The 23679-nt window shown below is 41.2% G+C and overlaps 1 protein-coding gene across 2 annotated transcripts in view; it reads right to left on the reverse strand.

The window, feature by feature from the left end:
* Window positions 1–23679, reverse strand: part of GRM7 (glutamate metabotropic receptor 7) — an 802500-nt gene that overhangs the window by 155862 nt on the left and 622959 nt on the right. For both annotated transcript variants that reach the window (XM_057705555.1, XM_057705554.1), the window contains exon 8: window positions 7919–8854. In XM_057705555.1, coding sequence (XP_057561538.1) covers window positions 7919–8854 — 936 coding nt within the window. The remainder of the gene's footprint in view (window positions 1–7918; window positions 8855–23679) is intronic.

Raw genomic sequence — 23679 nt, forward strand, 5'->3', positions numbered from 1 at the left:
CCTTTACCATTTGCCAGAGAATGTTTGAGGCGCTCCTTATACTCTAACTCATTTATACAGTTCTAATTTTATTTCTGATGCAATTTCTGGCATCAGCGCTATGCAAATAGGCCCACAAGTATAAGGACACTAAATAATAAACTTAATTATTATTAGCTTTCAAGAAAAAGGAAGAAGAAGAGAGGAGGAGAAGGGTTGCTGTGCACAGTAATTTTTAAAGGATTTATTGATGTATAATTGATACATAATAAACTGCACGTATTTGAAGTGTGCAATTGGATGAGCTCTGCCATAAATACATGACATCTATATACACACACACGCACGCACATGTGAAACCATCACCATAATCAAGAAAGCGAACACATACATCACCCTCCTTGCCCTCCTTTGTAATTCTTCAGCACCATCCCCACCCCCAGCCCACAACGGATCTGCTTTCTGTTACTATAGATTACTTTTGGACATTAAAAAGAATTTGATATAAATGGAATCATACACATACACTCATTTTTGATCTGCATTCTTTCACTCAGCATAATTACTGAGGATCTACACACGCCCTTGGACATATCAGTAACCTGTTGCTTTTTAGTGCACGGCAGTATTTCGTTTTATGGATAGACTGTAATTTGCTTATCCATTCACCTACCGATGGGCACTGGGATTGTTTCCAGTTTTGGAAACAATTAAAAACAGATCTATTAAAAATAGATCTCCAAAAAAAACTCACATACAAGTCTTTGTATGGACATATTCTTTCATATCTCACGGGTAAAGACAGAGGAGGAATGGCTAGAGTAGTACGGTAGGTGCATGCTTTCCATTTTAAGAACCTGCCAAAGTATTTTCCAAAGTGATTATACTATCTCTGACACTCCCACCAGCAGAGCATGAGAGTTCCCGTTGTCTCACATCCTCACCAGTACCTGGTACCATCAGTCTTTTAAATATTGTGCTAAACAATTTAAAGAACTCATTTGCTCTTAAGCAAATCTAGAAGAAGGAATAATTATATCTACTGTGCAGGTGAAAACCCTAGGACCAAAAAGGTTAAATGACACATCCACAATATGCAATGATTATATACTCTGGTTTCTCTTCAGATCGTATAAATCTTTCGCCTTTCACAACATATAATGATTAGATTTGGAACACCATAGGTTGAGGGGGTAGGGAGGAATGGTCTTCTAGGACCAGAGGGAAACTGGGACCTGAAAGTAACCCTAGAGACCAGTATGTATTCTGATCTATGGTACGGGCAGCTCAGGCCCCCAAGGCTGGATTTGGCAGTGCTCTGACAGCTCATCAGGAGACTATGTTTATGATTTCCTGTGCTTTGAGAAGAGTTGCTTGTGAAAATGATAGGTGGTGTTTGATGCTCTTAGAAACGCCAAAGAATAGAGATTTGTCTGATTATCCTGATGCTAGTTATAAAGGTGAGGCCTGGGTCCCTGCGACTGGGTCTTTTGGTGGCTGAGGTATCAAAATGAAAGACATCTAAAGGGAAAACTGGGCTCCAGGGAGCACACCACCAGGAACAGATTCAAAACTCCTTCAGTCTTCTTTCTCACAGAAATGTTTTTCTTGAGTACCTCTCTGTTCAAACCTTGAATGGTCAGAGCCTTTGTTCTAACGTAGTCAAATCATTTCCTTATTAGTTCTAGCTCAAATTCAGTTTTACATACTCTTGAGTTTTACTAGCTGAACTACCTTTTCTGGCTAAAGGAAAGGACTATGATGGAGAAGGCTCCAGTTATCCTAGGCGACGGCACTTGAAATTAGCTGGTGCTTCATGAGGAGAAAAAGGAGGACTGCACTATTCCAGGCCACTGGCTAATACCAGATGTGCAAACAGCTGGCTTCAGAGGGTTGTTTGGAGAGAAGCTCAGCTCTCACTAAGGTCACAGCAGGAAGCAGAAAAGAGAGGGTTTCACAAGCTTTTGATAAAAATTTAAACAGACAAAACTAAACAGCAGAAGTAACACCTCAACCACCAGTACACATGGCCCTCACAGCATGGGTGGACAAATGGCCCCAGTGTCATCTATGCCCTGGAACATTCCTCTCCACTATATTTAGATGCGAGGTGAAGGTCTCAGTAAGCATTCCAGAAGGGAGAATAAGAATTTTTAATTTAAAATATGTTTGTGTCTGTGTGTACTTATACATCTAAAGGGAGAGCCATCAGACTGTTGACAGTGATTGTCTCTAGAGGATGGAATGACAAGAGTCCTTTCTTTCCTCACTTAGTTGCTGTTTGAAAAAAAAAGATTCAGTAGTGGGCAATGTTACTTGCAAAACCCACACACACACAAAAATCCCTATCTCTTATTTCAGCAAGAAAGCAGAGTAACAAAAAAAGATAAGGCATAGCCTGTTCACATATTCTTTTAATGTTTAAAACTTTCAAAACAGCTTTCAGAACTGCTCTATCTTTTCTAGTCCCTCAGGCTTTCTTCAAGGCAGTGTCATCTTTTGATCCATCTATGACAACAGCTACTTAACTAGTTCTCTAGTTGTTTCACCTTGGCTCGTCCTCAAGTACTATCCCCGGGATTCACTTTCCAAGAGATCCTATGCTCCCATTCCTCCCACACTTGGAAACTTTTGTTGGGTCTCCATAGCTTCAAAGAGAAAGTCAAAACACAGCCCTTCGCCACCTGGCTTTGCTACTCTTGCACTGCATCATTATCTCTGTTACAGAGTCCAGGCCCCCCAAGCCAGAGAAGGGGGATGGGACAGCATCACAAGGAAGACCACGCAGAATTCAACGTGCACATAAGGGGATATTTCATCCTAAGAAAGAACAGCAGGTGTTCCAGCTGACACGCTCTAGTATTTAAAATTCACGTGGCTCACCCCTTAGAAAAGATGTGATTCTTGCCAAAAGTTTGATTTGGGAATGAAATAAGGGGTTCACATTGTGTCAAAATTTGCCCATAAAATGAGGTTTTATTATATTTTATTATCACACCCTCTCAGGTTTGCAAGAGTCAAAATCACCTAAGTACAATCTTGTCTCCTCACCTTATGGCGAAAACACCTCCCCCTACTTTTTCCACATGTGATATATAATGTCTTACTGGCTTGTTTTAGCACTTCCTGTGCCTGTTAACTTCTGGTCCCTTGTCCCATTTTCCATGAAGCTTAACCGGAGGTCCCTTTCTCCGTGTGTCCATCCTGCATTCTTTGTGTGACAAATATAGCTTATTTCACACTAGGTGATGTTTGTCTGAAGGCCTGTGAGGACCACTGGCTTTCAGTTCCTATCTAACAAGGATGGTGTCTTCTTTTCATCTGCATCACAGCCCTTCACAGAGCACTAGGGACTAGTAGGTGTTTCACAATTATTAGTTCAATTGCTGAAAGACCAGGAGAAAATTTTAATCAAATCAAATAGTACAGAAGCATTAACTGATATGTTACTTTCGAAGAGAATTAGGTCTTTTCCTTCCTGTATGGCATTGGACAATTAAAAAAAAAAAAAAAAAGGAGATGTGTGATCAGAGACAAAATAAAGAGTAATTCAAGCACACCTCATTTCCCTGACTCTTCTGTACCTTTAAGCAGATTAATCTTGATGGAAGCTGTTCAAGACCTTCAGCACAATGACAACAGCTGGATGGGAAGAGATAGTGAGGGTCATTTGTTGGAACCCAGCACTACATCAGAAATGGCACGTGGATTTCAAATTCCTTTTGGTTCTGATTTATGGCTAGTGGTTGCCTAAAGACTGTGATGATAAGGGTTTCAAGACTACACAAGGGTTCAGGGGCAGCTTGGCACGACTGATTAGTGATGTCTGCCTCAGGCATGGGTTAGGGAATGTTTGCCTCCCTGCCAAATATGTCTCATCCATAGTATTAGTCCTAGGCTGGCTTTGCTTTGTGTTCAGATTCTGGGGAGCTGTCTGATACAACCGGGAGATCAAAAGGTCTTCAAGAAATACCCCTGGGGAACACTCCTACCTGCCTGCCCTCTTGCTAGCTCTGTTCCAGGGCTAGTGCCTTGGTCCCAGCTTTTCAGCTCTCTGGTCCACTCTGAAGTTGACGCTTTATTCAGACCCTTTGACTCCAGACTTTGTCTCTGACCCTGGGTCGTATCTTTCTGATCTCTTGGTTCGCCCAGTTGTTTGGGATGAGAATTTATTCCCAAAGGCCTTTAAATTAGAAATCAGGAAATACTTACAGACTATCTTTTCTGGATTAGAAAGAAAATATTCAGGCCGTTTTAAGAAGCATGCTTGGTTTCCAGTGGTATTTTTCCCGCGTGTTTGTTTAAAAAGTCTAGAGTTTTATGCCCATCCAAGCCCTACTGAGCCAGTTGGGGAGGGTGGACATGCAATATTTTTTAAAACAAATTTCCCTGGGGATTATCACAGACACAATTTTGGGCCACTGAGTTAAGAACCCTGAGCTGGTGCAGAGGTTGCCAACAATGGCCCTGATTCTGTCATTTAGTGGAATATGCTTCAATGAAAACCAAAGAACCCTATTATTTTACTATTGAAACTCACCCTGGTTCTGTTCTGATATGTGCACAAGAGAGGTTTGTGGGTCATATTACAGAGGACATAACTCTTTCCTTCAAGACACTACTCTTTTTCCAGCATTTTTCTGTGATCAGAAGAATGGCCTCAATTCTTTTCTTTCTCCTCTTCTCACCACCCCGTTATCCAAACAAACACATGTGCACAGAGGGAAAGACCTCTGAGACCCTCTGATCCTTTGCCTTTTACACCAAGGTCTACTTTGCCTTTGTAGAGCCAATGGTACTTGTCTCCCTGTCCATGTGTAAGAAATGATATATTGGCTTACCCAGAAAGTTCTCCAGACAACAACTGGCTAAAAACAATTGGATAAACATAGCATCTCTAGGGTTTCCCAGATTTGAGCAGGGTAACCTGTATCCTCCCTACCTGGCTGCATGCAAAACTCTTTGTAAAGATACAGCCACAAGTCAAGCCTTTGTTTTCCATGAAAACAATCCAGTCCGCCAACAGGCTGTGTCTGTATATAGCAAAAGGATATTACAGCACTTCACTAGCCAAGCTAGCCCCTGCTGTGCTAGCGTTCTACCATTTGCAGTATTTCCTTGAATCATTGCAGTCACATAAATATAATTCCTAAGTTAAGGAATTGTTATTTTACAGCTAGAGTTTCCCTCTTCCATCCCTGGCCCTGTTGCAAGATCCTCATTCTGGAAGTCACGGGGTTAGCAAGGATAGATCAAGATAACAGTAATATCCTGCATCCTCCTTAACAAAAGCAAAAATAAACTTCATGAGGGTTGGTTTTGCCAGACAAAAAGGAACATTTCTCATACTTTATGCTGTGCTAATGAACTCAACTGATGAGAAATTTCACAAAGAAATCCTCATATAATCAAAACAAATTCAATTTCCTGAAACAGTAAATAGTTATTACTGAACTCACTGCTTAATTTTTCTTTTGTGTGTGTGTCTTGTAACAATGGAATTGTTCCAGTTGAAATACTTCAACTCTTAAATCTAAACAAAAATGGAAGGGCTATGATTCTGTATGTAGTAGCTTGGCAATAATGCCTTTTGGTGTGATATCTTTGTTGCATTTGGCAATTTGCTGCCTTCCACAGTTTAAATTGCGTGGTTTCATGTGCTTAAAATATTTTTAACTGATCACACATGCTTCTCTAGCAATATGCCTAGCATGAAGGCATGCACATTTTCATACACAATTCACTGTTCCCATTTGGCAATTGAGTACATTCAACTGTGTCAATCAACTATGTAAATAATCATAATCCTTTGAGAATATACAAAGAGAAATGTGTGCCTTCTAAGCTCTGGTGTTCAAAGCACACTGTTTGAAGCCAGCTTAATTTTCCCTGTAGTCCTATGCTACCAGTGCAATGTCTTCTGGAACAACTCAAATCAGTGAATTCAATTCCTGAAAACTTGCATCCTTCTCAGGACTTTAAATGAGTAAATTATACCCCTGATCTTAAGTGACAAGATTCAGAGTCATGACTAGAAATGCTAGAAATGACAAATGAAATGGTAGAGACCTATATTGCCAAATATGCTTTACAAGAAGGCTCATCTGTAGAACAACTACAATGATCCCTGCCTTTTATATTCCTCAAGCATAAACTTACAAGAAAAAGATCTAATGTTTTTAACCTATTGCATGGGAAATTGTGTTTAATTACCAAATAATGATTATCTCCATAGGCTTTCAGGATACACATTAGTCCCCATAAAAAAGTCCATGGTTATCCACTTACCGGCATGCACTGCATTTCGCTACTCTAACTCAGAGTTTACTATTCTCTCAGCCCAGGGAGAGATAAAGCAAGGAAATGAAAATTCAAGTTGGTTTCATAGACAGTAAACATGCGATATGAATTTGAAACATACTTCTGGACACATACTATGCTCATTGAGTATATATTTAAGAACTCCTCTAAGAACTTCCTTTTATGGCTAAAACCATAATCTGGAACCATTCACTGTCCTTGGGCTTAGAATTCAATGTGGTTTCATAAGATACTTGCCTTTTTAATTTTAAACACAGGCCAAACTTATAGCTGCTGAAGCAAACTAGTTAGGTAAAAGACATCTTTTCAGTTGAAGAACTAGCCAAAGCCCATTAATCCTTTCTAAGATTATACTGAGAACAGAAGTAACAGTGTAAACAACCAGATTCAACTAATTCCTAGAAGCAGAGATTTGTAAATTTGTAGACATTTCTACTTCAATCCTTGTTTTCCCCACTTAGGGCACTGAGCCCTTGAACGTTTCAGAGACTTCTCCAAAGTAACGTGGTACCAGGCTCAATGCCTGATGTGCTGATTCTAATCAAGCTATAGCTGTGCTCTCTCTACAGAGTGTGCCAGTGGGGACTTAAGTCTCAGTTCTGGCTTCAGCTGTACTGACATGTCAGAGCTACCTTCACTGAGTAAAGGACACCGCATCTCATTAAGATCAACCTATTAGGATTGCCCAATTTGCATATACACAAAACTATATCCAGGTGAGCACAGAACTCAGATGTCTATAAACCACATTTAGAATCAACTCTATAGCATTGCCTGATTTGCACCCAGGTCAAAGCTATAGCTAGACACACATTAGTTGCATTAGGATTCAACATATTAGGACTGCCTAACTTACAGACTCATAAAAAATGTATAACTATATGGGAGAAATCATTTACACTGAAAATATATAGGATCGACATATTACGGCCCACTAATGTTGAAAACTTTGAAATTTCACAGCCGCATGACACTTCCCCTGTGACATACTGGCCCTCCCACTGCTGCAGACTTGAGTCTCTGCTATCGCTCTGCCTCACTGGAGGCAATTAATGTACATCTAGCTGTAGGGAGCCTATAGAGTGGAATGACAACCGAAGCTCTCCTATATCCACCCATTTAGAGATACACGTAAGTATAGGCATCTGTTGTATAGCTTACATACGTGATCCAATCCACAGGGAGCACCTACACAGCCAATAGGAAGAGAGAGAGCTGGTGATGACCATCCTTATCCTGGGGGATAAGGGACTGTGGCCCTCCTCTCTTATCCCAAGGAAATAGGTTTGAAAGAGGAGGGAGTGGGTAAAGAATGGATAGGATAGAGATTGGATTATTTTATACTGGATAATCTCTTGCTACATTGCATCACTCTCGAATCAGTTAACTTGAAAAGGCTATACCTCTGGTTGGTTTCCAGTGGAACAAAAGTAGCACAGCTCCATGCAGGTTTTAGACGTCTACAGCATCAATGCCTATTCAGTCACGATTTGTCTAGTCTTGGGAATACCATTCTGCATTTTTAAAACCTGTTACTCTATACAATCGATTTGGCTTCAATATTTACAAAAAGGAACACGTTTTTGAAACGTGTGGGGTGGTGTGCATTTTCACTTACCTTTTCTGCCGACTGAGCGGTGCCAAAAAAAATGGGAATGAAGGCAAGCCAGACTATACATGTCGTGTACATAGTGAATCCAATGGGCTTGGCTTCGTTGAAATTCTCTGGGACACCCCGAGTCTTGATGGCATACACAGTACACGTGACCATGAGAAGAATGCTATATCCCAAGGAGCAGATGATTTGGAGGTCGGTGATGTCACACTTGAGAACTCCCCGGGCCTGCTCAGGGTTCATTGTCTTATGCTCGTCGTAGTCTATGATGATGTTGGGTGGGTCCACACCAAACCAAATGAAAACACCCAGAAGCTGAACTGATATTAAACTGGAAGTGATCGCCAGCTGTGACGTTGGGCTTATGAGTCTGGGAGCTGTCACTGATTTCTTGCCCTGTTCAAATATGCGATAAATCCGATTGGTTTTTGTCAAGAGGGCTGCATAACTGATGCACATACCCAAGCCCAAAAAAACTCTCCGGAAAGAACACACGGCCACATCAGGTTTGGCTATCATCAGGAAAGTGATGATGTAGCAGAGAAAGATGCCGGTCAACAGAACATAGCTCAGTTCCCGCCCAGATGCGCGGACGATGGGAGTGTCGTTGTAGCGGATGAAAGTGGCCATGACAAAGATGGTGGCGATGATCCCCAACATGGCGAGGAAGACCGGGATGACGGCCCAGGGGGAGTGCCACTCCAGTTTGATGATGGGGATGTCCTGGCAGCCGGTTCGGTTCTCATTGGGGCGCTGGTCGTAGGGGCAATGTTGGCATGTCATCTCATCAAACTGGTACTGGTAGCCGTCACAGGGCTCACAGGTCCAGCAGCAAGGAGTTCCCTTCTGTGTCTTCTTTCTCTGCCCGGGCTTGCATGGCCGTGTACACACGGACGGGGGGGTCTCCCGGACCCCTTTACCCCACTGCATGTCCTCAATCTGCAACAGAAAGAAGACAGTGCAACAGGTAGGTGAGTTACGGGAGAAGGAAAAGAATGATAACAGCAAACAGTCATGACAGCAACATGTGAGACGTCACAAGGTTACGGAACGAACTCCCAGCTGGTAGAAGCTACAACCAAGAATTGACCCCACACCAATTCACTGTAGCATCCTCGCTCTTTACCGCTATAGAGTGTGCCAAACATGCCTGATCATAAGAGTTCCCTGCGGTAGTTACTGGAAGTACAAATTCCCTGTTCCTGCCCTGGACCCCCTCCCATCCCCAAATAAGAATATCCCAAAAAGGAGCCTTTGGATCTTTATTTTCTACAAGTACCCAGAGGATTCTTGGGATTAGATCGAGTCAGAGATGACAGACATGCTCGCTACTGCCAACTCCTGGATAATAGGTGCAAATGTCCCAAATTAAGTTAAAAATCTTAAGTAATGTGAAAAGCTTCCTTCATTTCCCTTCTTAGAGGATTTTTTAAAAAAAATTGTTTTCAAATTATTTTGGATGATATTGCGGTGCTGACCACCTTTTCTAAAAGTCTGTGGGCATCACTGCCATTTTCACTGAGAAATTTTGAAGCACACGAACCTGTTCTATTTATCACAGAGGCATGATAAGGTTTATTATTGAAAGTTTTAATTGTAGCTAAGGAAGCATTTGATAAGAAAATAATATGGTCGGGAAACCTTTCAAGATTAGCCATGTACCTATGTGGAGATGAAATTTAAACTAAAGCACTATATGCTAGAGGAAGATGAACGTGTGCTTGCTTCATTAGAATATTGGCTTTCTGGAGGGGAATTCATAATTCACAGTCTTCTGAGAAATAAAGGCATTAGAAACAAAGAAGAACTTTATTCTTGGGCTGAAATCTCATCTGTTCCAGCACAGAATCAATTCTTTTTTTTCCTGATATCAGCTCCTCAGATTTTTTTTTTTCTTTCTATGCAGTCCCTGTGAGATGGAAATTACACTGAAATTGCACGGGTTGCAAGCAGAGCCCAGGCTGGGCCAATTACGATATTGCGTGGTTCTCAAGCTCGAGTGCACATCAGAATCACTTGGAGGGTTTTTTTTAACAACCCAGTATGCTGAGCCCCACTCTCAGATTTTCTGATTCACTGAGACTAAGATGGGACCCGAGAGTGTGTATTTCTAACAAAATCGCAGATGGTGTTGCTGGAGATTCTCTAGCCATCACACCTTGTCAACCAGCATTCCAACCTCCTAGCCACAGAGACTGGGTCAGGAAGGATCATTACCGAATGGCAAAAATGTTACTTCATGACTTTTACAGAGATTACATGAGATAAAAAATCTTTGTTTCTATTGGAATTGTAGCTTCCAGGATGTAAAGATGCTGGTGCTCATGGCTTACAAGAAGAAAGGCGTTTGTCAGAGAAAGAAGCCAATATAAAGGAAAGCAGAGCAGAGCGTTGAAGAGAAAGATTACTCATAAGCCTGTTTAAGCTCCTGGATATGGCTATGCCTGAAGCAGGTTTTCCCTACATTGTGTCATTATGTGAGTCAGAAAACTGTGCTATGCTGAAATACTTTTAATTGCATTTCTGTTACTTATAACCAAGGGTCCTCAAAAATATACCTACTAAATAACTTCAGCATCTACAAGTTGCAAAAGATGTACTTAAAAAAGAAATATACAGAATGAATTCCAATGAACAAACTTGGCTGGTATTCCTCATATCTAGTTAATTAAAATTTTAGGATATTCGAACCAAAATATAGGTTAGAAAGACATTGGGCAGTCTGAGACTTTTTGAAAAAATGCATACTTTTAAGAGATAAGCAGGGTGGGGAGCTCATTTATTGCTGAGTGGAATTCCAATGCTCTGTGAAAACACGAAGCAGGGTATAACAGGGTGCGATACTTTCAGCAAAACTTTAATGAGAATTACGTTCAACATCTGAATCAAATGTAGTTAACTCTGGGAAAAAATGACTCAAGGATTAAACTTTATAAAATATTATAACCTTCTAGTGGTTGAATTTAAGCTTGAATCTGAGACCCAAGAATCTTCGGATGACGCCTATGAACTCATTAGCCTGAGCACAAAGCCCAAGTCAGCACTAATAAATCTAACTAAATACAAAACATAATCATTTCTTTCTCACCAGCATCATTTTTGGGCTAGGAAGTCACTGGCAGCCATCCCAAAGTCATAAAATTAAGCAAATAATTTGTAACAAGAGAGAAAAAGACATGCATTAACTTTACAAATGTCCAATTTCAAGAAGTGGGAACCTCAAAAAATTGCTATTATTAATACAAATGTTTCCAAATGTCAAAGTAAAAGACCCTACTCCTGGTTAGTAAAAAAGATTAACTAAGAAACCTTACAAATAAATTTTATTAGCGAAACTTGAGATTGCCTGCTTCCAACAGGAGTGGAAACTAACATGCTACATGATTAAACTTGATCTGTGGAATTGATGGAGGGCTCATACAAACACAAAAACAAATTCTCATTATATGTAACATTTTATAGCCAATTTCGAATGTTGCCAGCTTGCAATCCCTCCTCCCCACCCCCAATAAAAGAAAATGGTCAGCAATGCTGAACAGCTTTTTTTTCTTAGCTTAACCAAATGTACACAAGAGCTGCAACCACAAATATTACATTGACAGATTACTTAGTTTGTTTTCAATTTTCATTTAAAGTAGATCTCAACTCAATTTCACTGTGTATACTAAAGCAACAAAGTTGCCCCTTGCTCCAAATGAACAAAAGTCTAATTTACTTGCTTTGCCAACAAAAATCATTACTGAAAATATAATCTATGTTCCATACAGGTACCAACTAACCTGTAAGAGCTCCAGGAAGTAAGAATTCTCATAAAGTGATGCATGATTTGAGTATATCTCTACCTATCCACACAAATTCAGTACCTTGTCTCATAAGAAGAAACAGCTGCAAATACCTATGGGCACCTATTTAAAAGAGAATAATACCTGAGGGCTATGAAAAATCAACTATAACGTCGATTTACTCTGTCACAAGGCTGGAAGGAAGGCACATTTCTAATTTGTTCTGAGCTCTGCAACAAAACTGTGTTTCAGTTAGCTGGAAAGCCAAAGTTTAATTACAGAAAGAGGTAAAAAATGAATAAACAGAAATCTCAACTGAAGAGTGTCAGGAGACCAGAAGGGGGAGATCTCATGCCCTGTGCCCATTACTGAACCCAACAGGAAGAAGACTCCTCCTCTTCCCTGGCAAGGACTCAGCCAATGAGAAGCCATGGACCCTTTGTTTACTATTGCCCTCCAACTTCCTGTTCCCCTCTATAAAAGCGTTCTCCTTCCCTTGCTGTGAGGGGTTATGCATGTAGCTTGCCACAGTTTCAGGCCCTGAATTGCAATTCTCTTTCTAATCTCGAATAAACCCATCTTTGCTGGAGCAATATATGTCAGTCTAGTTATTTCAGGTCAACAAATATTAGGAAAATGGCTAGGATGTTTACCATCATCTTCTTGAGAAGATATAGTTCTCAATTCCCTGATAAGGATGCATTTTCTTCCTGGACACCCAAAGTTTATGGTTATTGGATACTGGATGAGCTCAGTAGCTGGCTCATGGCGCAGGACTGTTGAGATCTCAGCTCTTGCCAAGAGAATAGAACTTTAGAGCTAGTACTGTACCACCAATTCACACCATGCATGGCACACAGATTTCTACAGATAAGTAAAATGATAGCTTAAGAAAGAGAAAATTAGGTAATTCTGGCCAATGAAAGCAAAAGTAAGTCTTTTGTGGTGTGCCAGGAAAGCACTGTTCACTGTTTAAAGAAGAGACACAAAGAAGGGATATGCTGTGTTCAGCTCTGATGTATGCAAACGGGAGCTGCAGCAGCCATTTTGCCACCATGAAGAGACAAGCTGAAGGAACAAAGCCAACATGCTGAGAGGATAGTTAAACAAAAACAAAAATGGAATTTGTATCTTTGATGGTGTTCAAATAACTTTCTAGGCTCAACCTGGAGCCACTCCTGTGTGGGGTGCTGCATCAGTAAGCCAAAGCTTAGATAACTTTCACATCCCCGTCAACAAGCTTCCCTCAACCAGAAATGCAACACATCCGGTCAGCCAATCTCCAAAGGCTAAGTCCACGCAGGGGCTTCTCACACCAAAAAGGGTTGACTATGTGGGCTCAGCCAATCAGATATTTTTTATGTCTTTTCCTTCTTCATTCTTTATCCTATAAGAGCTTTCTCTTTTCCATCCAGTTTTGCAGTTCTTTGAAAGAAGACTGTCCACAAAGTGTTACATAAAGTGTGTTTGTACCGCCTAAATTGTCTTCTTTAACCATTTTTTAACAGTGGCATCATTATGTCAACCAAATGAACTAACACTGGTACCACACTACCCTGAATTGCAAACATGAAGTGATAAACTTCCCTTGATTAACCAATACATCATGGGTAGCCCACTATGTGCAGTCAAACATTCTAACTAATACACTCGTTCTTATTTGTGCATCTGGTATATGAAGGCCTGAGACTATTGGACAATTAGCCAATAGTTCAAGTTCTTGCGTGGGTACTAGAGAGTTCTGAAAGAAAAGGAAACTTGTGAATCATACGTGACCAGAAACACTTGTCTTTGTCTCCTGAAAGCACTCAGCAAAGAGGGTGGCAAAGACCTGGACTCAAAAAATCAGCTGTGACTCCACTGTTTCTAGCTCAGAGACAATGAAACGGGTCAGCTAAAGTTCTTTAGCACATGTGTTTGGCAAAGAAAAACTGGGGTCTGGCTCTAGCAGAGAAAGCTACTCCACAGGGGAAGAGCAAACCTTATAATCACTGGAATTTTAAAATACAACCTAATGGGTTGCTGTCTTACTGCCAAACGCAGGAATCAAACCGAGAGAATTCTTATAAACACTGTTCAGTGCATCCGTTTTTATCTAGAAAAGATCTGTTCCTTTCCCCTACACAGACTTTTGCTCTCTGAAAGAAAATTGTGCCACTCCAGGGGTATTTTCTTCAGTGAAATTGCATCTGCATTTTTCCACGCATAATCTGTAGAACAAGCTGGCTGGTGTTTTTATTGCATAATTTTCTGCAATATTATTTTCACTTACTGAAACCTTAATAGAATGAGCTAATGTCACGAGAGCTTTCTTATTAAAACACCATTTGTTCATTAACATATATTTGTTCTGGCTAATTTATGGAAAAATCTTTTCAGGAAAAATGCACAGGAATGTTGAATTTCTAATACTATGGAAAAGGACCAGGTTTAGGTTCTGGTCGGGAATGGGTAAGGCAGAATGGCTTTGTCAGGAATTTTGTAGTATCTCAATGTCTTTTGTTAAGCCTCAGCCCTGAGTGTTAAATTTTAGGCAGCAGGATTGCACTATAAAACAGAATTCCAGAACTGCTATAAACACACTCCATTCAGATTCTTCTTATTCAAAAGTTGTAATTATTTGTATAATTCATCATGTTTAATGTACTCTAGGAAGAAAGTGCCATACGCCCTCTTCATTAAAGTATCTATAAAAGTCTGTACATAAAAGAGTACATTATAGGCTACTTTTTAACTATGGTAGACCCTGGGCACCCATAAGGGATTCAGAGCTTCTTCTCACTGTAAAGCCCCTCGAGGGCCAAGATGTGGATACCTTTGCACTGTCACTAAGACCTTTTTTTAAAATTTCATTCAAGTATAATTGATTTACAATGATATGTTAATTTCTTCTGTACAGCAAAGTGACTCAGCTACACATACATACATACATATATTCTTTTTTTTAAAGTATATATTCTTTTTCATATTCTTTTCCGTTATGGTTTGTCACAGCATATTGAATATAGTTGCCTGTGCTATATGGTAAGACCTGGTTACTGTATCCATCCTATATATAATATTATCCATCCTGTGTATAATATTATACTTCACCTCTGCTAATCCCAAACTCCCATTCCTTCCCTCCCACACCCTCCCTGCCCCTTAGCAACCGCAAGTCGGTTCTCAATGTCTGTGAGTCTGTTTCTGTTTTGTGGATACGTTCATTTGTGTCGTATCTTACATTCCACATGTAAGTGATATACACTATTTGTCTTTCTGACTTATTTCACTTAGTATAATAATCTCTAGGTCCATCTGTGTTGCTGCAAATGGCATTATTTCATTCTTTTGGATGGATGAGTAATATTCCAGTGTGTGTGTGTGTGTGTGTGTGTGTGTGTGTGTGTGTGTGTGTGTGTGTGTGTACCACATCTTCTTTATCCATTGCTCTGTCAATGGACATTTAGGCTGTTTCCATGTCTTGCGTATTATAAATAGTGCTGCTAAGAACATAGGGGTGCACATGTCTTTTCCAATTATAGTTTTGTCTCCATATATGCCCAGGAGTTGGACTGACGGATCATATGGCAGTTCTATTTTCACTTTTTTGAGGAACTTCCATACTGTTCTCCATAGCGGCTGCACCAATTTACATTCGTACCAACAACATAGGAGGTTTCCCTTTTCTCCACACTCTCTCCAGCATTTGTTATTTGTAGTCTTTTTAATGATGGCCATTCTGACTGGTGTGAGGTGGTACCTCACTGTAGTTTTGATTTGCATTTATCTAGTAATTAGCGATGCTCAGCATCTTTTCATGTGCCTATTGGCCATCTGTATGTCTTCTTTGGACTGAGACATTTTTTTGAATTAAGTCAGAGGTTCCCAAATTTGCCTGCACATTTCAATCACTAGGAGATCTAAAAATTCCTAATAGGCAGCAGAGTGTTGAAAGCTCCTCCAGAGATACATAGACAAGTTTGGAAAGCAATGAACTAAACTCTCTGGAGGGCTGGGGTTTAGAAGAAAATATTTGCTTTGTTTAGAGAACCTAGTGACCGCAGGCTACTATTCTTGACCTTCTGATGCACTAGCTCTCATTAAAAGTCCAAGAAGATCACCTAAAATGCTCAGTTATACTCTTTTATGATTTAATGGGAAAGTATGGAGCTGTAGTAGAATTATAAATTTGCACAGTTCAGGAAGGTCTCTGGACTTCGGTTTCATAATGTCATTGGCCAAACAACTTAAAATGCTTTACAGAGGCTCAGCCCATAAAGCAAACAAATGACATGGGTGAGAGTAAGAAATAAGGCTTCTCCCAAAACAACTAAAAAGGAGCACAGATTAAATTATATGTCCATGTAAATATCCATCGAATTATACATCAAAAACAGATTTCAAAGTAGTTCTGCCTAAATGATCTGTATTTACTGTTTCAATGCTTGCATTTTCCTTAAGTACAAGGGGAAAGGGGGTGATTCTTATTTGCATAATGAAAAGCTCTCAGACTGATTGAACAGTTGCCTCTAAAGTAATTCTGTATTTTTTTCTTTATTACATCTTTCTATACCTCTAAAAGGGCTATCTTTACCTGGCTTCAAAACTTCTTTTTCTAAAAATTTTTTCCAGAAGAATCAGGACAGCCTCTTGTGGAACCTTTAATTTTTCACAATGTGGATGCTTTTTCAAAATTACCGTATACTCAGATGGCCAAACAATACACATCTGCTAACATTAGTCAGCTCTCTCAGAAACAATACTGCCAGGAGAGGAGCCATCTCCGTATCATTTACACGCTAACTACAAATCATCTCTTATCTAGTCCCCCACTGGGGACACAGTTCCCTAAATGATGCTCACCAATCAAACATTAGGTATTTAGTCTTGCTTGAATTATTAAAAACAACTGATAGTAGTTTTTTAAAGCACGGATTTAAGAATAGCGTATAATGTAAACATATTCACATGGATGCCTCAAAAACAGCTCAAATAAACATGTTCAAAACTGAATTCATGATGTACACAAGGAATTGGCAAACTATGGCCCCCGGGCACCAAATCCTGCCCACCCCCTGGTTTCATAAATAAAGTTTCATTGCAACATCACTACACTGTTCATTTACATATTGTCTATGGCTGATCCTAGGCTATGATGGTGGGGTTGAACAGTTGTGAATGCGTGGCCTGCAAAACCTAACCTGTTTACTCTCTGGCCCTTTACAGAACACATCGGCTGACTCGGAGGGAATTTCAGCAGAAAGACAAAGCCGTCGCACATGGCAGCTCTATCAATCCATAAACCAGAAGCTGTGTCATCTTTGACATCTTCCTTCCCTTTGGTTCCGCCCTCCCTCCTCCCACTCCATATCTAAATGACTAACAACTTGTGTTGGTTTCCTCTCTTGCAATCACATTAATTATTTTATCCAACAGACTATATATTAAGTGAGCTTATGGGGTGCTGGATCCCGTTTTAATTGTCGGGAGCAAAAGAGACAAGAATGAGCGCCTTAAAGAAATGAATCCTCTTCTCTCACCTTTGCTGTCACACCTCCCTTGCAAAAGCTTTCTATGGGGTTTCTTCACCTCCCTTTCCTGCTGGCCTTTGCCTAATCCCATCCTCTGTACTACAGCCAGAAGGATTCTTTAGCATGGAGATCTGATCATGTCACCTGCTGGCTTAATTCTTCAGTGACTTCTTCTTGCCCTTAAACCTCCTAGCTGAGCATCTTCTGGCAAGCACGCACACCAGGTGGCTTCACTCTCCTGGTTCTGTGAGTGCCATGAAGCATCCTGCCCCCTAGTGGCTTTTGTGCTGTAACAGGCTGTTCAATACCTCTTCCGCTCACCAGACTCTTGCTCGGGACACCCCAACCCCACTGGGTTGGTTCCTCCTTTTATAACCTCTCAAGGGTCCCACCTGAAAAAATGTAACACCGTTTGTAATTATGCAAATATGTGAGTCATTACAATCCGCCTCTCAGCTCCTCTGTAAACCCCATGAGCTCAGAGCTTCTGTCCACTTTATTCAATGCTGGAAACTCAGTGTCTGAGAGGGGACTCAAGAGCAATGGCAGGTGAAGGAGAAGAAAAGACTGACCACTCTTCTGGAAGTGATTTCCCCCCAGCCAAAATTTCAGTTTAACTGTAATTAGACTTGATAAAAGGATTCATAAGGACTTATGTGAGTCTCACCTATTTTTGGTTATTTAATACACATCTATAGAATGGAAGTTTATAAGTGAAATGTCCTCGGCATTTTGAGAGAAGAAAGGGAATTAAATCTGGAGCACTGAGTTGCTAGGTAGTGGAAACATGAACATAATTACACCATGGAAAGCGAGAAAAACAGTCTGTAGCCAAGGACAGAGCTGGATTTCAATAGGTCCCTGACTGTTCTCTGAACATTCTCCTCTGGTAAACTTAGCTACAGCTCAAAATAGAAAGAACAGAGGCTAGGAAGTCAGCCTTTCCTGGGTTCACAGACTGGCTTCATCACCTCCAGACAGTGTGACCCAAGGCGAGTCAGCAATCTGGAGCGTCTCCGGAGCTTACCCGAGCTTACCCCTTATTTGTTATGAATGAGATACATTTGTTACAAGTGAGACAACATGTGTAAGGCATGTGCCTGAGACATTCTGCCTAAAGAATTATTAATTTTTACTGGAATATTTTAGGGCTTCAAAGATCAACTTAATTCAGGTCAACAAAAGATGGCCATTGTCAGGCCTCCCCTCTCTTTTGAGCTCTGATTCTTACAGCATCATATTATCAGCAGCTAATGTCATGGTGGCATTTCAGACTCTGTATATCTAAAATTAGAAGTATCGCCTTCTTTCCCATTTTCTAGATGTCTCCACACACTCTCCAACCTGTCTTGGTATACCAGAGGAGTTAGTAACACGAGCCTTAGGACTTCCCTGGTGGCCCAGTGGGTAAGACTTGGCGCTCCCAATGCAGGGGGCCCAGGGCTGATCGCTGGTGGGGGAACTAGATACCGCCTGCCTGCCGCAGTTCGGAGTGTACATGCCGCAACTAAGAAGCCCATGGGCCGCAACTAAGAAGCCCACGTGCCGCAACTAAGACTTGGTGCAGCCAAAATAAATAAATAAAAATAATTTAAAAATACAAAATAAATAATAAATAAATATATGAAAGTCTTCTCTGAACAATTTTTTTTAAATCTTTAAAAAAAAAATAACATGAGCCTTGGACTCAGACAGACATGGTCTCATATCCTAACAGAGTGACAATGGCCAAATCATTTAAGCTCTCTGAATCCTATTTTTTTTCACCTGTGAAATGCAGATAATGATTACCTCCTAGAATTGAAACCGAGCAGGACCTTGTGGGGCTCCTGGGCACAAAAGCCTTTCTGTGTCCCCTTCCCCGAGTTCCAAAGGGCAGGTTCAAACAGCTGTTAATCAGGGAAGGGAGGGGATGCAGAGATAAGGGAGGAGCAGCCAAGAAACAATGGTGGAGCCTTGGGGCAGGGTCCTCATTCCCCCTCAAGGGATACACGTAATAATATCTTTGAGCTCTTCTGCAGAGCTAAAACCACCACCAAATGGAAGATGTTAATTACTTGATGAAGTACTCTTCCTATCAGAGGTCACAGTTTGCCCCATCATAACCTGATGCCAGATGATCTCTGGATTGAAGGAAAGCAGGCCCTGCACGCACCCTGATCCTCACCCACAACCCCGCTGCTTGACTATAAAATCCCTCAAAAACACTGTCCGCCCCCAGGTTAGGACACACAGTGTTGAGGGCATGAGCCCACTGTGTCCCCCTTTGCCTGGCAAAGCAATCAAGCTATTCTTTTCTACTTCACCCAGAACTCTGTCTCCGAGAATTAATTCGGTGTCGGGTACAGAGGCCGAATTTGGCTTCAGAATTACTGAGAAAAGGAATGTATGTGAAGCATGTAGGCAGGCCCATAGTAAGAGCTTCACGAGTCGTATCTACTGCAATTATGATTAGGGACTACACTGGCATCTTTGACTCCTCCTCCACCTTGCTCTCCTCAAAAACTAGCAGAGTCTGTTCCAATCTTCTTCCGTAAACTCCTTTCCTCTCTGTCCCCAGACACTGCTCTATTAAAGTTACATTATCCTGTCCTCGCAATTACTCTCTTTGCTGTCAGTCTTGCCTGCCATTTCTTATTCCTCTACTCCACTTTCTCTCTCTTCACTGTAAGTTACTATCTGAAATTAAACATCTGTGTGTTTACTTCTGTGTTCATCTCCCTCCACTTGGGAAGATCATGTTTATGCTCTCTCCTAGAAGATCGGCTCACGGTGGCTATTTGTCATGAAGTTGCCAGGGCGGCTTCTTGGAAGGTGAGCATGGTTCTACTGCACCCTGGATAAAGTGCACTGCCCACCTGAGACAGCACACACGCCTCGTTTTAGCACTCAAGTCACTGCAAAGCCAACCCCCTGCCCTCCCCTCCAGCCTCAGCAGCCTCCAGCCCCACCCATACCCATTTTTCTTCTAGCAAAAGGTACTGCTGGTGCTTCCCTTCAGTGAGGTGGATGGACCTAGAGTCTGTCATACAGAGTGAAGTAAATCAGAAAGAGAAAAGCAAGTACCGTATGCTAACACATATATATGGAATCTAGAAAAATGGTACTGATGAACCTAGTGGCAGGGTACGAATAGAGATGCAGACGTAGAGAATAGACTTGAGGACACCAGGGGGATGGGAAGCTGGGACGTAGTGAGAGAGTAGCATTGACATATACACACTACCAAATGTAAAATAGATGGCCAGTGGGAAGCTACTACAGAGCACAAGGGAGATCAGCTTGATGTTCTGAGAAGACCTAAAGGGGTGGGATAGGGAGGTTGGGAGGGAGGCTTCAGAGGGAGGGGATATGGGGATACACGCATACAGGTGGCTGATTCACTTTGTTGTACAGCAGAAACTGACACAATACTGTAAAGCAATTATACTCCAGTAAAGATAAATAAAATAAGTTAAAAAAAATACCCTATGGTTCCCTATTTGCATTACTTACTTTATACTCATCTTTGTAGCTGTCATGCTTTTTCCCTAATTCTGCAACCATTCAACTAACCCAAATCTTTTCTGATGCCTCCAAGGTAAAAATGCCCTCTCCCTCTGTTGAAATCTCTTAACATTTTATCTGCACTAGTCTCATGCCTCTTCTACTTCCACTGGGAAAACTGGGGCTACTATGTATTTTTTTTAATCGGGTACAGAGCCTAAAAGGTGGAATCAAACTTGAACAAATTCTATTGCAAGAAAGACATAAAGGGATACATCCTTGGGAGAAAATGCCTTCTTTTAGTGCCCCTGAATGCTCCTCATTCTTCCTTTTTGTCGGAGCCTCCCAACTCTGCCTTGCTTAAATATGACAAACTATACAAGCAGGAACAATAGAAGTCCTCATATCACTGCTACTAAATCTTCTCTTCTAACCAGCTCAGCCGTTCATCTTAGGTGTTCATGCTCCAGAGAGCTTGCAAATTGCTTTTCACCCACTCACCTGGGGTGAGTCATGCTCTCTGCCAGGTAACTGGGGAAGAAGGCGGATCCGTTAGTTTATCCTCAGAGACAAGAAGACCTTCTGATTTTCTTTCTGTTTTTCTTTTCTCTTTTCCTTCCTTTCTGTTTTTTCTAAGCCTCTGAATCTCTGGCTTCCCTTTTCTGAGCTAGAGGATAGAAACTGTTTTTCCACAGATTATTTAGCATCCTTATCCCCCATTTCATTCGGATGAATACGAGCCTTGCAACATAATCTTTTGAATGTAGGAAACCACACGGTTTAATATGGCGATGTCAAGGGAGCTACAATGCATATTAGTTTATTAAAGACCCTGAGAAGTAATGCTATTAAGGAGAGATCATGCTTTGATTTAAGACAGTGCTTTCTAATTCACTGGAGTCCAGAGCAAATAATTCTTTCCCCTCTTATAATATCTATTATCTCAACATACAGCAGACTCTGTATCCCTCCAGTAACACCGTAGAAACAGTGACATTGGTTAACCAATATTTTGATTGGGATCCTAGCATTGCCTTTCAGATCTCTTCCCTTCGTGGGCTACTGTAACCTGCGGGGTCATGGAAAGTCAGAGAATGCTAGCTGGGTTGTCAACTCTCAGAATACTAGCTGGATCATCTTGGGCTTCTGTGTGGCTTAATTTTCTCACCAGTAAAAGGGAGTTGTCGGAGAATCAAATATGACTGCATATATGAGAGTGTTTTAAAGACAGTGATATCCAATTAAAACAAGTATCTTAATTTCTTTCTTCTAACTTTCATTATAAGAAGCAGCAGCTATTATTCCATGTGTTTTTCAGATTTCTCTTGCACAGTGCCTCCATGCCTTTGTTCACGCAGCCCCTACTGACGGGCACATCCCCTCCCCCACTCAGGTTATCAAGACAGAGCCAAATACATCGTCCTTGTGAACACCTGATGAACCAAATTAAAAAGCTAACCTCCATATGATAGAGAAATGGCTTACTGCTCCCTAGAGACTGAGCTAAGCCTTGTTTCAGAGCGCATACTGTCCACGATGAGTTGGATGGTTGTCTCTTTGACAGACACCTCTGTTAATCCAAGGAAACAACTCAAATAGTTGGGTTTTTATGCTCAATTGCCAGCTCAGAAGATGCGGTGGACGTGACATATTTGGTGAAGTGGTCCTCTGGTACCCTTAATACTACATCTAAGTAGGCAGCCACCTACTGCCCCTGAATTCTGTCCCACGCCCTAAGGAATTTTGGGGAAAGCCGATGAGATGCACTTGTGTTGATATCTCCACCCACATGGATATAAAAAAATGAGGCTATTTAAGAAACGGATTCTACTGTCTCACAAATGGATACGTTCACGAAGCTAAGAGAGAAGTGGCCTCTCCCAACAGCACATGCTATGGACTGAATGCCTGTGTTCCCCACAAAACTTATATGCTGAAGTCTAATCCCAATTATGATGGTGGGGAGCTGGGCCTTTGGGAAGTGATTAGGTTGCAAGAGTGGAGCCCTCATGAGTAGGATTAATGCCCTTAGAAAAGGACTCCAGAGAGCTCCCTCACCCAGTAGGATAGAGTGAGAACATGGCCCTCTCTGAACCAAGTAGCAGGCTTTACCAGACACTGAATCTGCGGGTGTCGTGATTTTGGACTTTTGAGCTTCCGGAACTGTGAGAAGTCAGTTTCTGTTGTAATAAGCCACATGGCCTATGGTACTGGGTTATAACAATCTGAATGTTCTCAGGCAGCCTGTTTATTTTTACATTGAGAAGCCAGTTTATCTTCGGAAAGTGAGACAAATGAAGTATTTATTTGATGCAGCTTAACTTTCGGAACTGCTGGAAGACCAGGGATATGAAAAGTACTTTTTCATCAAGAAAAGTGCACACAGACTACAGGGACTGTGCTGTTCAGGAAGGACTATTTATGCCCAGATTTTGAAGTAGACACAGGTAGGCTTTCTTTACACCATCCTTCTCACATCCTCTTGTATTCCTCCTGTCTCATAATTCAAAGGCCATTACCTGAGCAGTTCCTGTGGTCCATGCACTACAGTAAGCAATGACAACACGGATAAGAGAAACGATTATTTCCATTCCCCCAGAGGATCTTGGTGTCATGGTAGAAATATGCACGTAAACTCACTAAAATTCAATATAATTCCAAATACAATTGTGGCCCAAATGGTCCTTAAGCTGTCTTTTCTAGAATATTGGAGCAGTGTCCTCTAGTGGGAGTAGATGGGGAAAAATCATTCAGGAAGAGTGAGAAGCTTAAGGAAATCCAAGGACGCATGAAAGCACTCAATTCAAGGATGGGGACGAGGGTGAGGGGTTATAAGTAGCTTAAGTTTAGTGCAAGGAAGGAATAAAGAAGATAATGTTAGAGATACAGGTAGGTGCCAGTCATGGAATATCGATGTGCTCATTTTGATTCAACAACTATTTGTTGGCCACCCAATGTACCAAGTGATAGTCATTAGGATACA

Source organism: Hippopotamus amphibius, chromosome 13 (assembly GCF_030028045.1).
Source record: "Hippopotamus amphibius kiboko isolate mHipAmp2 chromosome 13, mHipAmp2.hap2, whole genome shotgun sequence".
NCBI lineage: Eukaryota > Metazoa > Chordata > Mammalia > Artiodactyla > Hippopotamidae > Hippopotamus > Hippopotamus amphibius.